The sequence below is a fragment of the Sander lucioperca genome, chromosome 22 (genome assembly GCF_008315115.2).
Source record: "Sander lucioperca isolate FBNREF2018 chromosome 22, SLUC_FBN_1.2, whole genome shotgun sequence".
In the NCBI taxonomy this organism is placed as follows: Eukaryota; Metazoa; Chordata; class Actinopteri; order Perciformes; family Percidae; genus Sander; species Sander lucioperca.
In genome coordinates, this window is record NC_050194.1 from 6,242,952 (window position 1) to 6,256,540 (window position 13,589).

Sequence of the window (13,589 nt, forward strand, 5' to 3'; positions counted from 1 at the left end):
TACTTGTCGGGCTCGGGCCTTGCCGGGCCTAACTTTAAGGCCCGATTACAGCTTTAAGTTGTACAGTATATTCATAGTTGCATTCAGTCAGACATACAGTCTTTTTTTTGCCAGCTTTTCCTTGAACTTCACTTTGTTTTTTTAACTAGCAGTTTAGTTCTTGAAAAGTTCTACAAAAGATTTAAATGATTTTTTTTTTTTTTTTAAACACAACCCTGACTTTACTCGAGAGGAGTCCTTGAATGTCTCGTTTCGCAACACCCCGAAACGGCTTCAAAAATTTCAGGTGAGTTTAAAAATGTGCCTGAGGAGAGGTAAGCCTTTACCTTCATCTCTGTTTCATCTAAAAAAACCGCGGCTGAATAAAATATTCCTCCTCTAGGACTCCCTTCTTCATTATTCTCAGCAACCCCGACTGTGGCTGCTTTAATTATATCGGAAATGTATTCTGAGCCGTAACAACTGAAAGACATTGACGATAACAATATTGACAACACCCTGACATCCTCTATGACGAAGGGCATGACACAATAATAATAACCAAATGCCAAATCAATGCGGTTATCATTTTGGTTTTATAATTGATTAGAAATGTAATTATAAATAAACAGTCACATGCTGGTGAGTGGGAATATTTCTCAGGACAATAAGTTCAGGGAGGTGCTTCTGTACTGTACACCTTCAGCCTGACACCAACAGCTTGTGTGCGCTGATAAGAGGATGTGTTACATCACCACCCGCCCACCTTTTCCTTATCACTCGAGCCTCACAGATCAATGTCAGGCAGTTTTGCTGTTTTTTCAGAAACCTCAGTGGACATGTTAACTGCATTATGTAATTTGTTTTTATTACTCACAAACAATGAAAACCACCACGCAATAAAGCTAAAAATTAAAATGCGTATGCCTCCATCCCCCCGAGTTGTTGTAGTTTCACTTGCTTCCCTTTTTGTTTTGCTCTCTCTCTCTCGCTCTCTCTCTGCATCCGTCAATCTTTTACTCAATGTCTTTATTCCTCATTTCATTCCTTCCCTTTGATTTCAGACAAGCACCGGTCTATTGGGATATGTTAAACTGGCCTCCCACTCTGATAGCTTTTGAAACCCACTTAGATCAGACATCCATGCAGATTCATGTCAGAAATCCCACTCATGCGGACATGACTTTGCACATCTAGTGAATGCGTGTACGCATACATGAACACACATTATATCGCTTTCTCGCTATCACAGCTGAGAAGTGAAGGAGCGAGAAGCACGAAGAAGTGAGTAAGAAGGCGGCAGTAGAGAGTAGAGAAGGACCCGAAGTCATCAGAAGGTAAAAATAAATGCTTCCTCCTCAAGTCACTGCGAAATATCACGCTATCATCTCCGTGAGCTAAGATGAAGGAAGGCGATGATTAAAATTTTTTTTTTTTTTTAAATGAACAACAAGAAAAATCCGGTGGGACAGAAAATGTGTGGCCTGAGGGCAGAAAGGAAGACTGGGATCACTGGAAGTGTGAGGAGAGGAAGTCACACTCGCATTAGCACTACGGACAATTTACAAATCACCTGATCTACTGTGTGTGTCTTTGGACAGGAGGAGGGGAGCTGCAGAAACCAAAACACACTGGGAGAACATTATAACTCCACAAAGTTGGCCCTGCTGTTAAAATCACAGACGTTGCTTTGAGGCAACAGTGGTACCCACTGAGCCCTACGTCTGGCATAGTTAGCAACGTTTCTAAATCTGTAAGTGGGCAGTTAGCCAAAACGATTCAGAAAATGTCACTTAACAGCTGCTTGGACAGCTGTTTATGCTTAATACATTGGAAAGGATGCATAGTATACCACTCATCGTGTTCTGCACCAAACCCACAGAGAATGATCACCTAAGTCTGCAGGTCCCCTCAGCTCTACAGAGTGTTTTTTGTCTCTTTTGAGCTCATTATTTTTGGTCTTCCACGCTGCCAGCTGTTTTCAGCCAAAAAGAATCAACAAAGTTTACTCTACCACGCAGAAAGACAAAGTTAGCAACTAGCTGGTGAACATAGCGGAGCATTGAGCAGCTAAAGAGCTGTAGTCTTGCATTGACAGACCTTCCTCCACAGCGCTGCAGGGGAGAGTCTGACGAGTCCACCCAACATTCCGGGATGGGAGAAAAACATGCTCTGGTTTATTGGCATTTCTTTAAAACAATCACAATCGTCTTGGGCGGCGCTAAGCGCCGGGTGCGATAACGTGCCCCTGCAAAATAGCCTTGGGAAGGAACTTGTTTGGGTGGAACATGTGTTCAAAAGTTGTTTTAGTCGTCCAACAGAAAACTCAGATTGGACAGATAGTCTAGCTAGCTGTCTGGATTTACCCTGCAGAGATCTGAGGAGCAGTTAACCATAGTCCTCAGAAATCGACCAGAGTTCAGAATGCCAAAACAAAGAAACCGGAAGGGGATGGATATAAAGCCGAAAAAAAGGGACGTCCGGCGGCACCGGAGCAATCCCAGAAATGAAAACGTCGTCGATATAGACTAGTGGAGATCCAAACAAAGATAAAAGCAGAATGAATCGTGGCCTTGCATTCTTCAGCTATACAGAAACTAATAATGTTGCTCCATGTCTGCTGGACATGGGGTATAGCCTGGGCCTGCACAATGTCCTACAAAGCATAAACCAACTCTGCACACATGGGTAATGTTCTGTTTAAAACCCCTTGCCCTCAACCCAGTCATTGGCCATTGGTTGAAGGTTGCCCTATTACCCAATCACACTAACTTACTTTTATCTTGAGAGTTTTTACTGCACAGCCTAGCAGGTCACATGACCAGAAAAGGATGAAAAGAGCATAGAGGACCTTGAGATTTTGCTCCAATATAAACAAAGTTAAAGTCAATACAATGCATTAGCATCATTAAATTAAAACTGAACTAGGCCACAAACACGGACATGTTTCCCAGGTTAATGAAGGCTGAGCCCTGTCCAATATTTATTTGCGTCTGGCAGGCCTATATGTATCCAACAAGGCTCGATGTGACATTTTCAAAAATCAATAACCTGGTGAGTCAGATTTTGTCTCAGTTGCTGAAGTGAGACAGCTGAATTAGGAGTGTTGACAGCTACTCATGTAAATTGCACAATTTCTGATTCCTCACACCAGGACGGACAGTAGCGCTGCTGACCCTGAGTGGATACACACTCTGAATATTAAAGGTCCCATATTGTAAAAAGTGAGATTTCCATGTCGTTACTGTACTGTGAAAGCCCGTATTCAGACATTTAAACAAGCCGTCAGGATTTCGTACGGTTGTGAACTATACTGTATATAGGTAGAAAGTGCCGCTACAGTGCCGTTACAGTCATTCCCCGGCTGCAATGATGGTGCAGAGACTCAGAGAGCGCAGATGTGAAAGACCCGGGAACGATGACCAATCAGAGCAGACTGGGCTTTTTGGGGACGAGGGCTTAAAGAGGCGCTAAAACGGAGTGTTTCAAACAGAAAGTGAATACAGGTATATTCAGAAAAAAATTTGAACACTAAAGCATGTAAACATGTCCTAATAGCAACCCAAAATAAAAGTATGAACCTGAAAATGAGCATAAAAATGGGACCATTAAGGCAACTCCTATTAAACCAGATTGTTGAAAACACTGTATCTGCCGTTTGCTGTATTATTTTTTTTACTGTCGCCTCTCCTCTGTGGCGAAGCCAGTGCTAGCCTAGCCATTTCAGTTTTTCCGATAGACAACTTGTTACATGTCAGGGATAGGGATAACCCTTAAGTTCTGCAGAACAGTCTGATTTAAACAAAGCCATCAAAGCCTGGCTGGTCTGGGACCAGCAGAGAAGCTGCGGTGCGATTATGTCCCGCACTAGTCCTCCAGGCTTGCTGTAAAAGCCCAATCGAGACAGACAGCCTTGCAAATGGACAAATAAATTGTAAGGCCCAATTAAAAAGTAAACACCATTAAAAATGCACCACACATACATGTGCATAAATAAGTAAAAACATAGTTTGGCCAAGCACAGGCAGAATTATTTCTTATTAAAGAAATATAAAACCATGGATTAAATATTCATGTACTCATACCTCACAACCCATTAGAATACACAGATGTTGACTTTATTTTCCTCTGCCAATCGCACTCTTACTGGGAGTCTTTACTCATTGGTAAACTGGATACAGCTCCCATCATCTGTCAGGCAATTGGTAAAATGATGCCGGATGTCCAGTTATTAGAGCTCTTGATGCTGTTAAGAGTTGTAAAACAACACAGCTGCAGAAAGTGCAATTCTCTGCTTTATTTAGATGGAGTAGCTCGGGAAGTAATGCCCCCTGCACAGCTCTCAAAAGGCCAAAAAACATGTTCTATCATTCTTCTTTGCTTGCTAATGTATCAGTTCAGTTATGTCTCATTGCAAAGCTTCAAGTGGCTCTGTGACATTTCTTATTCATTGGCACATAATATCAATGAATTTACTGTCAACAAACAGGATTATTGGCCTCTACCCTATTTTTTTGCATTGTGTGGCAGTTAGCGTAGCTTAGCATAAATACTGGAAACAGGGGGAAACAGCTAGCCTGGCTCTGTCCAAAGTAAAAAAAAAAAATCTTCCAACCAGAACTTTTAATTAACTTGTTATATATTGTTAGTTTTGTGTGTTATGTGCAGGCCAATGTCTACCTGGAGTCTTGTCATTACCATGAGGTTGCCAGGCAACTAGGTAGCAGCAATATGCCGGTATACCGTGGTATGAAAATTGACAGTTATCATACTGCGTACATTTGCTTATCTAAAGTATTGAATTTCTTTTTTTCAATTATAATAAAGGATTTGTTCAACCAAAAAACCCTTCTGTTTTCATTCCTTTCAGGGTCATTGTAACCCATAATGCTAATAATAATACTAATGCTAATAAAAATAATAATTGTTATACCGTATACCCTGACAGTTATTGTATCATGAAAATCTCATACCGTTGCAACCCCACAGGCAACCAACAAAGAAGCTGGTTCCCCTGCTTCCATTCTTTATGCTAAGCTAAGCTAATCACCTGCTGGCTCTAGCATCATATTTAGCATTCAGAAATCAGAGCAATATCAATCTTCTCATCGAACTCTCAGCAAGAAAGTGAATAAGAGTATTGCCCAACAATGTTGAACTGTTCCTTTATATGCTGTAAATAGTTTTCTAAAAATGCAATGTATACACAACCCTTCAATTTCAGATGACTGGTTATCCCCTGGGGAAAATGAACATCTGGAACACGGAACTGTGGCACTTCCTTGATAACTAATACGCGGTAAAGAATACAAAAAGAGGCAGCACTCACCTCTATGAGTTTGCGTTCATAGCTGGCGGCCAGCTCCTCGATGTCACCCATGAACTTATTCTGCGGGATCGGGGCCTTCTCTTCACTCGACCGCAACACCGACAGGGCTGCAGCAGAAAGAGAGAGAGAGAGAGCGCAGCTACGTTTACACAGACGTACACATACTGTGACATGTCAATAACGCACGCTGCGAGGAACAACTCCTCTCACAGCCAATTAGAAACAGTCTATTTCTACTAATTATGCACATGGTGTCGTCTTCTGTAGCGAGTTGTGACACCTGCGGCTGTTTGACGCTTTTGTTTCAGCAGCGAGAGAACAATGCACAGGGAGCAGCAGATCTCTATAATGTACACAATACCAGCAAGGCAAAAGCCATGAATTTCCATTTTATTTAACTAATGTCACACACTGAAGTAGATATGAGTCGTGCACATAGAAGAAAAAGAAAAAAAAACATACTATCACGCAGGTAGAGGCATACAAACACACGCCCACAGAGAGACACACTTACACTTACAGAATAAAATGCTACAACACCCACATTTTCCTTCAGAGAAAACTTCTTACTGTCAAAATGATAAACTCCCCTTCTCTCACCATCGCCTGCTCTACTCTGACTTTTTGTTCAGACGGAGCTTATTGTTTCTTTGCACTACTGTACTGTAGATCGCTAACCAGCTGAAGTCATCACGGCGGAGCCTAGAGCGCCGCTTCTGAGGCCATAAACTTCAACTAATCGGGTTCCCCCGGCAAAGGATGGCAGAACTTAGCAAAAGTTGGAGCTCTGTATCTTCTTGCAGAGGGGTGCTCGGGAGACAAATTGGTTTTTTTTTCGCCTCAGCAAAAGCAAAGTAATGCTGTTATTTCGCTGCCACCGTACAGTACACAGCTAAAACCTAGACAAACACACTGAGGCTAGAAGAGGGCGAGAGACGGGGAGAGAGATATGAGCAGAGACAAAAAGAAAGAGGGAAATAAAGTACAGAGGGAGGAATTCTGCATGACCAAAGGCTACACAGAGCTCAAATAAAGTTGTGGTCATGGCACTTCAGGGAGGAGTTTTAGAAAACATACAGTTGGACTGTGATTAGAAAACTTTGAACCCCCCAGCAAGTGGCTGAATGTCTAGACAGAGTGAGGCAGGTATTGATGAAGGAGGCCGGCTCGTTGTAGTTCCAAATAGATGGGACCGTAGGGGAAAAACTGCTGAGAATCAATAGGTACAAAAATAAAAGCGCTGTTGGATAAAGTCAGCCCAGTGGACTGCGCACGCACGCACGCACGCACGCACGCACGCACGCGCACACACACACACACACACACACACACACACACACACACTGTATATGTGCATTCTCAGACTAATAGATTATCCTTCCTCGTGAGACTTCTTCTCCATTTGTCCATTTATTGCACATTATATCTCAGATAATGTTTGCATGTCTTTTATCTTTTGAGTTCTACTGAAAGGCCAAATCAGCATGGTACCAAGGTGGTGTAGTGCTTTACTCAAAAGGCAACTTTGCGATACTTGATGACGGAAAGGGGAGAAGGGCTGATCAAATCCTAGGTATATTGACAACAAGGGGATTTCCAGAACAGTCGGCGAAAAATGCAATTCTCACAGGAATCTCAAACATTTTTGATGCCAAACCACAGCATGGATTTTACTATGGTGTTCCTCAAAGTCTTGGGGCCCTATTTAATCGATCTAAGTGCACGGCGTGAAGCGCCTGGCGCAGGTGCATTTAGGGCGTGTACGAATCCACTTTTGCTGGTTAAACGGCGGAAAAATGGTCTGTGTGCCAGACGCATGGTTCAAAATTAATTAAGACATGTATTTAATGTCTTAATTAATCATAGGTGTGTTTTGGGCGTAACATGCAATAAACCAATCAGAGTGTCTTCTCCCATTCCCTTTAAAAGCCAGGCACGTTTGTACCTTGGTGCATTGCTATTATGATGGCGGATTTGCTGAGCAGGAAGGAGAGATTTTCAGGAGAAGAAACTGATCTGCTCATGCGTGAAGTGAAAGTGCGCAAGCAGATTATATCATAAATACTATTTCACATTGTAATATTTTTATTTTTAATCTTTTGCATGTCTGTGTGCTGCCGTCCCTGTGTGTGTGTTTACAAGCATAGTGTGTGCGCGCTGTGCATAACCCTAGGTTTACTAAGTTTACTAATTTGCTATTAAATTAACAATGAAATGTTGCGCTATTGACTTCAGAACAGGTTTTTGTTGGTCAATGGCGCAATCATTTCTGTTGCCTCAGGATAGCAATACTCCAAGAATTCACCTGAACACAACTCCCTGTAAGATTAGCACGCCCATGGGCGCACAGATGGGCGCAGGTGCATTTGCTGTTTAAACGACGTGGGCGCTGGACGGGAAATTGACAACTGCGTCGGTCTTAAACTAGCAAAGACAATTGTGTCGGGCTTTGCACTGCGCCTGGTGCAAGATAGGGCCCCTTGGTGTCTTAATGTGGTATTTTGGAGGGATTTCTGTCCATTTTTTTTATCAATTCTTAAGTGGTAAGAAATTGTTAAATGTTGCACCAAATCTGTTTAACAAATGGTATAAACCCAGAAATGGCTGCAACAACTTACGAGACATAATAGAGTCTGATAATGGGTATCATATTCAATTCACTTCAATCATAATGTTCTAAGCTCTTACAAACCTTCAAAATTGAGTAGGCTCTAACCAAAACGCAATGTTTATTACAGATTTAAGACTAGAAAAACTTGACACACGGTGCTGAGCTGCATCTCAGATTAATCTTCGGGTTCCCAGCCTTCAGATGATGTTACCACTTCTATGTGGCATATACTGTTGACCTGCTATCTCCCCCTAAAGATCCCTGTCCCTCCAAAAAAAGACAAAGTGGGTTTATGTGGATTCAAGATTATTCGTTTTGGCATTTTTGTCACCCCTTATTTGAGAGATGAAAGTTTAGAAGCAGACTCTGGTCCCAGAGTTGAAAGTCTTTTTTATTTGATTAATTAAAAAAAAAAAACTTTCCAATTGCAAATTACTTATTTTAAACTGAGTAATCAGCATATTGATTTATTGTTTTTGTATTAGTTTAGACCCTTCCATAGAATCTCACATCTGTAGAATACATGTACAGAGATACAGACCTCAAACCAAACTGACAAAGTTCTGTCATGCTACAAACTACAATTACTGCCACAGCAAAAATTACTCTCTCTCTCACACACACACACACACACACACACACACAGTGTCAAACACACATATACAGAGGCTGACAGAAATGCATTATCGTGGCTCCTGCAAAGGGCCCAGCAGCACAGCAATCCCCAAGCTTATCTTTGGCCAACCAATAGCACTGTAGTGTATACCTCAGTCAGCAGCCTTATAGTCTAGACAACTACTGTACACACACACACACAATGTAAATATATACATACTGTAAATGTACAAAAATATATACAAAAATATGAACTTCGCCAGTGAGAGAGGAACATAAGAGACATACACACAAATAGGGAAAAAAGCATAGACGTGGGAAACAAAAACTACCACACACCTCTCTCACACACACACACAAACACACACACACACACACACACACACACACACACACAGAGGATTGCTGACGGTTGCTCTTACGGTACCAATTTGCCTCAGCTCTGAAGTTGTTTTGCCCCTTACAGTAAGTTGAATTTGTGCTACCTGTCACATTGATAGGCTCTTAATAATGAAACACATACAGGGTGTGTGGGCTAATGAGAGAGCGAGAGGGAGAGGTGTGTGTGTGTGTGTGTGTGTGTGTGTGTGTGTGTGTGTGGCGGTGGGATTAGAGCGAGAAGGGGGCACACAGATGTTGGAAATTGGGCAGACAGCTGCTCTGTCATAACAAACCTAACTGAGCATCATTCCTAGTACATGTGTGTGTGGGTGCGCGTGCATGCGTCCGTGCGCGTGTGTGTGTGTGTGGAAAACATCAAATGTGTTGAGCTGCATATGAGAAATATGCTTCATTACAAGTGCTGCATGGAGAGTATCCAAACATATTATTGTGTGTGTGTGTGTGTGTGTGTGTGTGTGTGTGTGTGTGTGTGTGTGTGTGTGTGTGTGTTGAGCAGCACTGTCCCATTCCCAGAAGTGTGCATCCCCCTGAGTGTGTGGCTCTCCAGAGATGCCTCTCTAATGATCACATGTTGTGTGAGATAAATGAGCCAGTTTAGTGGGGAAGTCCACTGAGGGACGGACACACACAGGCCAGTGGCTGCATATCCACACTGAGAGGAATTCCCCAGAAACTGGACTGAATGTTCAAATTAAAACATACAACACCCTTTATTCTCAGACCCTCGTGCCAAATACTTACTAGACAAACGTATTTCACTTGCTTTTTCTAACAATGTTTTCCCATTTCCAATGAGGCTACAAACTATGAGGGTCACATCTGGCCTGAGACAGATGTCATCCTCTGCTCCACTGTACGGGAACTGCCATCCAGAAATATAAAAAGACATATAAAAACACTCTGCTGGGAAGAATTATGTGTGTCCAATATAATTTTCACACAAAAAAAGTTGAATTACCTAAAAAAAAAAAAAATCTTATTACATATATTCCTTCTCCCTCATGTAAAAATCCAGAATCAATAAATATGCAAATATTGTTCATTTCCCAATTTCACCTGCTTGATATAAAATGTCTCCTGCTTCGGTGAAAAGTCTGATCTCAGGGTATATGCGCTGGAGGCTTCAAATGTCATTTGCATATTGGATCATGATTGGATTCCAAACTAGTTGTGATGTCACAAAATCCTGTTCACACGTACACTGAGGTTTCGGATGAATTTCTCCTTCAGCAGATGAATATGAAAACAACCTTTCGTGTCAATACATCAGTCTGCGCAGTAAAGGTTAAACATCCAAGAGAAGGTACAACGAACAAAACACATTTCTGACTTTAAAAAATACAAAGCACAAAGCAAAAGGAGGAAAAGGGAATGTGTAAACACTGCTTTGTTCTTTTACCTAATTGTTTGGAGGACATCAGAAAGTCACTTTTAAAAAATGTGACTTTTAGTGTAGACCTCTCTGACAACAAATCATCACATACAGAATAAAGCCTAATGTCTTTCCATCCATGGAATAGGAGACAGACACACACCAACACAGTATCATTTACACTAAACAATTTCAATGTGCTAAAAGGAGCCTATTAACATTAGGGCTGCACGATATTAGGAAAATATCTAATTGCGATTATTTTGACTGATATTGCGATTGCGATATGATTCACGATATTGGAGGGAATGATCATTTTTGTATCATTATTCTCATTTTCATTGAAAAAAAAAAACTATATATATATATATATATATATATATATATATATATATATATATATATATATATATATATAAATAAAAGAAATTAAAAAAAATTATTGAAGTGTGATTTTTTTGCAAGGATCTGTACCAAACAAAGATTTTTTCATTAGTCTGTAGGATAGGATTTGTAGGCCGGGATGTCTCTGCAGTACCACAATACTTTATTTTAGAATGGTTTGACACATATTTTGCCTTTAACAAATATTGCGCCCCCCTGATTTGGATATTGCACTAGTTCATATTGCGATTTCGATAAAATTGTGATTAATTATACAGCCCTAATTAACATTTAGAATTTTAGTTCCGCTGGCGTTGGCATAAGGGGCAGACCAAAATGCCTGTGAAGTCCCGATTCGCTTCAAATTAACATTAATGTGTGTCAATCCTTCCACAGTCTTAGCTGCATTTTATTTTGCATCAAAAGTAGGAATGTCAGTTTTGAATAATTTTTCTTTCGATAGCCCGACTAATCAAAAGCCCCTTTCCAACAGCACAAAAAACCCACTGACACCCACTAATATCTGCCTTTTGTCTTTAGCGGGAAAGATTACAATCGGCATTCATTCCCGGGACAAACAACTCTGCAGTAGTCTATTTATCGGTTACAGCTCCAATCGTCAGTGATATAACCATGACACCCAGGTGGACAGGCTAATTGTCGCCCCTTTTCCGGCGTGACACTATGGTAACTTGTCATCTCCATCGGTAACTTCTGGAACTCTTTGTCATCTCAGGCCTAGTCTCGCTTTGCCGGACCTTCTTCCACAGCGCTGTGGAGGAGGGTCTGGCTAGTCCACACAGCATTCCGGGATGGGAGAAAAACGTGCTTTGGTTTATTGGCATTTCTTTAAACCAATCACAATCGTCTTTGGTAGTGCTAAGCGCCGGACGGAGCAACGGTGCCTCTGCAAAATATAAAAAAAAAAAAAAAAATCAAAAGTTGTTTTAGTCGTGCAACAGAAAACTCAGATTGAACAAATAGTAGAGTTTAGAGACTCTGCCCGAGCCCGACCCGGCCGTTATTTTCCGCCACTATCCTCGGGCCGGCCTTGATCAAGCATTTTTTTTTTTTAATCATTACTTTATTAGCCTAATTGGGTGGGGAGAAAGCTATGCCATAATCAGAAATATTATCTATATAGGCTATATTTAGGCCAAAGTAACAAATGTGTCCAAAAAGTTACACAAGTTGGACTACAGTTACAAAATGCAACACGTGTCATGCGCGGAGTCTCCTCCTCTCGCACACATCACACCGGGCCTGCTGTTCTGTATTGTGTAGCTTAAGTGCAAGATGGAGCTTGAAGATGTAAAGAAAAAAAGAAAAACAGGAGAATTAACTTTGAGCAAGTTTGAAGGAAAGTCGGAGGTATGGAACCATTTTAAACAAGTCGTGGGCAGTGACAACGTGTGTCGGCTTTGTCGAGTGCATTAGGCTAAGTGCGGCACGCTGCTCGCCTATGACAGCAAATAAAAGGGGGGCTTGGATGATGAACAGACACATGAAGCAGGCTCGCCGTGGCACGTCCTCTTTTGTTACTTCTCCAAGCATGAGGGCGAGGCAAGCCCTCACAGAGAAATGCGGGGTTTTTTTTTTTTTACGTTTCTTCATTCGGATCCATTTGCGATTCTGAATAAACAAACAGCGCAGTTTACATGCTTCGCTCTTGTTGCATTATTCGTTAAGACAAACAAACAAAAACAACTCTGAATTGTAGTTGAGAATGTCAGTTATAGCGGCCCACGTATTAAAAAAAAGTGTCGAGTTGAAATCGGGCTCGGGCTCATAATTCCAGTTAATGTGTCGGGCCGGGCACGGACACAACGTGCACGGGCTCGGGTTAGTCTAGCTGGCTGTCTGGATTTACCCTGCAGAGATCTGAGGAGCAGTTAACCACAGTCCTCATAAATCCACCAGAGTTCAGAATGCCAACACAAAGAAAGCGGAAGGTGAGGGACATTCGGCCGAAAAGAGGGACATCCGGCAGAATTTCCAGCGGCACCTGAACAATCCCGAAACGTCGTCGATATAGACTATCTCAGGCCTTACCAAGTTTTTTAGGAGGGAGAACAAATCTTTAATGTTTGTACGAGAAGTCAGGTTATCAATAACCGTTTTCAGTTAGCCAGGCAGTACTTTGCCTTTATTTGTGCATCCTCCACATATCTGTTGTTTTCCCTTGCAGATTAATTCCAATTCTGAACCACAGCACAGATGGTCGCATCTTACAGAAGAAACTGAAGCAAGTCTTTCTCATGTTTTTGGCCTGGGGTGTTGAGGGCGAGCTGCTGGAAACTGTCTCCAGCCTGCTGGTCCAGAGGTAAGAGAGAGAGATCTGTGATGGCTAAGGCTGAAACATGGACGAGCTGGGCCATTCCCACCGGGGGTAGAAGAGAGACAGCTTAAGTCTGTTTCATCCAGACGCATTATAGCATAGCAAATAGCAGCGGGTTCGTATACAGCCCACTAGGGATGCACCGAATCTAGATTTTTGGGGTTCGACCGAATACCAAATCCACTGGTTAAGATTCTGCCGAATCCAAAACCGAATACCGAATCCTACTCCCATCCTCAGCACATTAATACAGTAAACACATTAATGAAGTAAACAGCATGCACAGCCTCTAAAATAGTTAAATTTAACAACTTAATGTTGAATTTACACGCTCTTTTCACATAGTAGGAAAGCAAATCGCTATCGCCAGATGAGCTGATGAGATGAATTTTCGCTAACCAGTGTATGATGAAGGCATGTTGGGTGAAATTAGAAAGCTAACGTTAGCTAACGAGCAGCAGTCGCTCCACTCCCACTGTAGGGAGACTCATTTACCGAGAGCACAGCTGACAGCCCGGGAGAGGCACTGTCTGGTTAACAGCAGTTTTTAGCTGTGACT

The 13,589-nt window shown here is 41.8% G+C and overlaps 1 protein-coding gene across 1 annotated transcript in view; it reads right to left on the bottom strand.

The window, feature by feature from the left end:
* snx29 (sorting nexin 29) overlaps positions 1-13,589 on the bottom strand; it is a 176,660-nt gene that overhangs the window by 78,350 nt on the left and 84,721 nt on the right. The window contains exon 15 of the mRNA XM_031297994.2: positions 5,309-5,415. Within this exon, the coding sequence (XP_031153854.1) occupies positions 5,309-5,415 (107 nt within the window). The remainder of the gene's footprint in view (positions 1-5,308; positions 5,416-13,589) is intronic.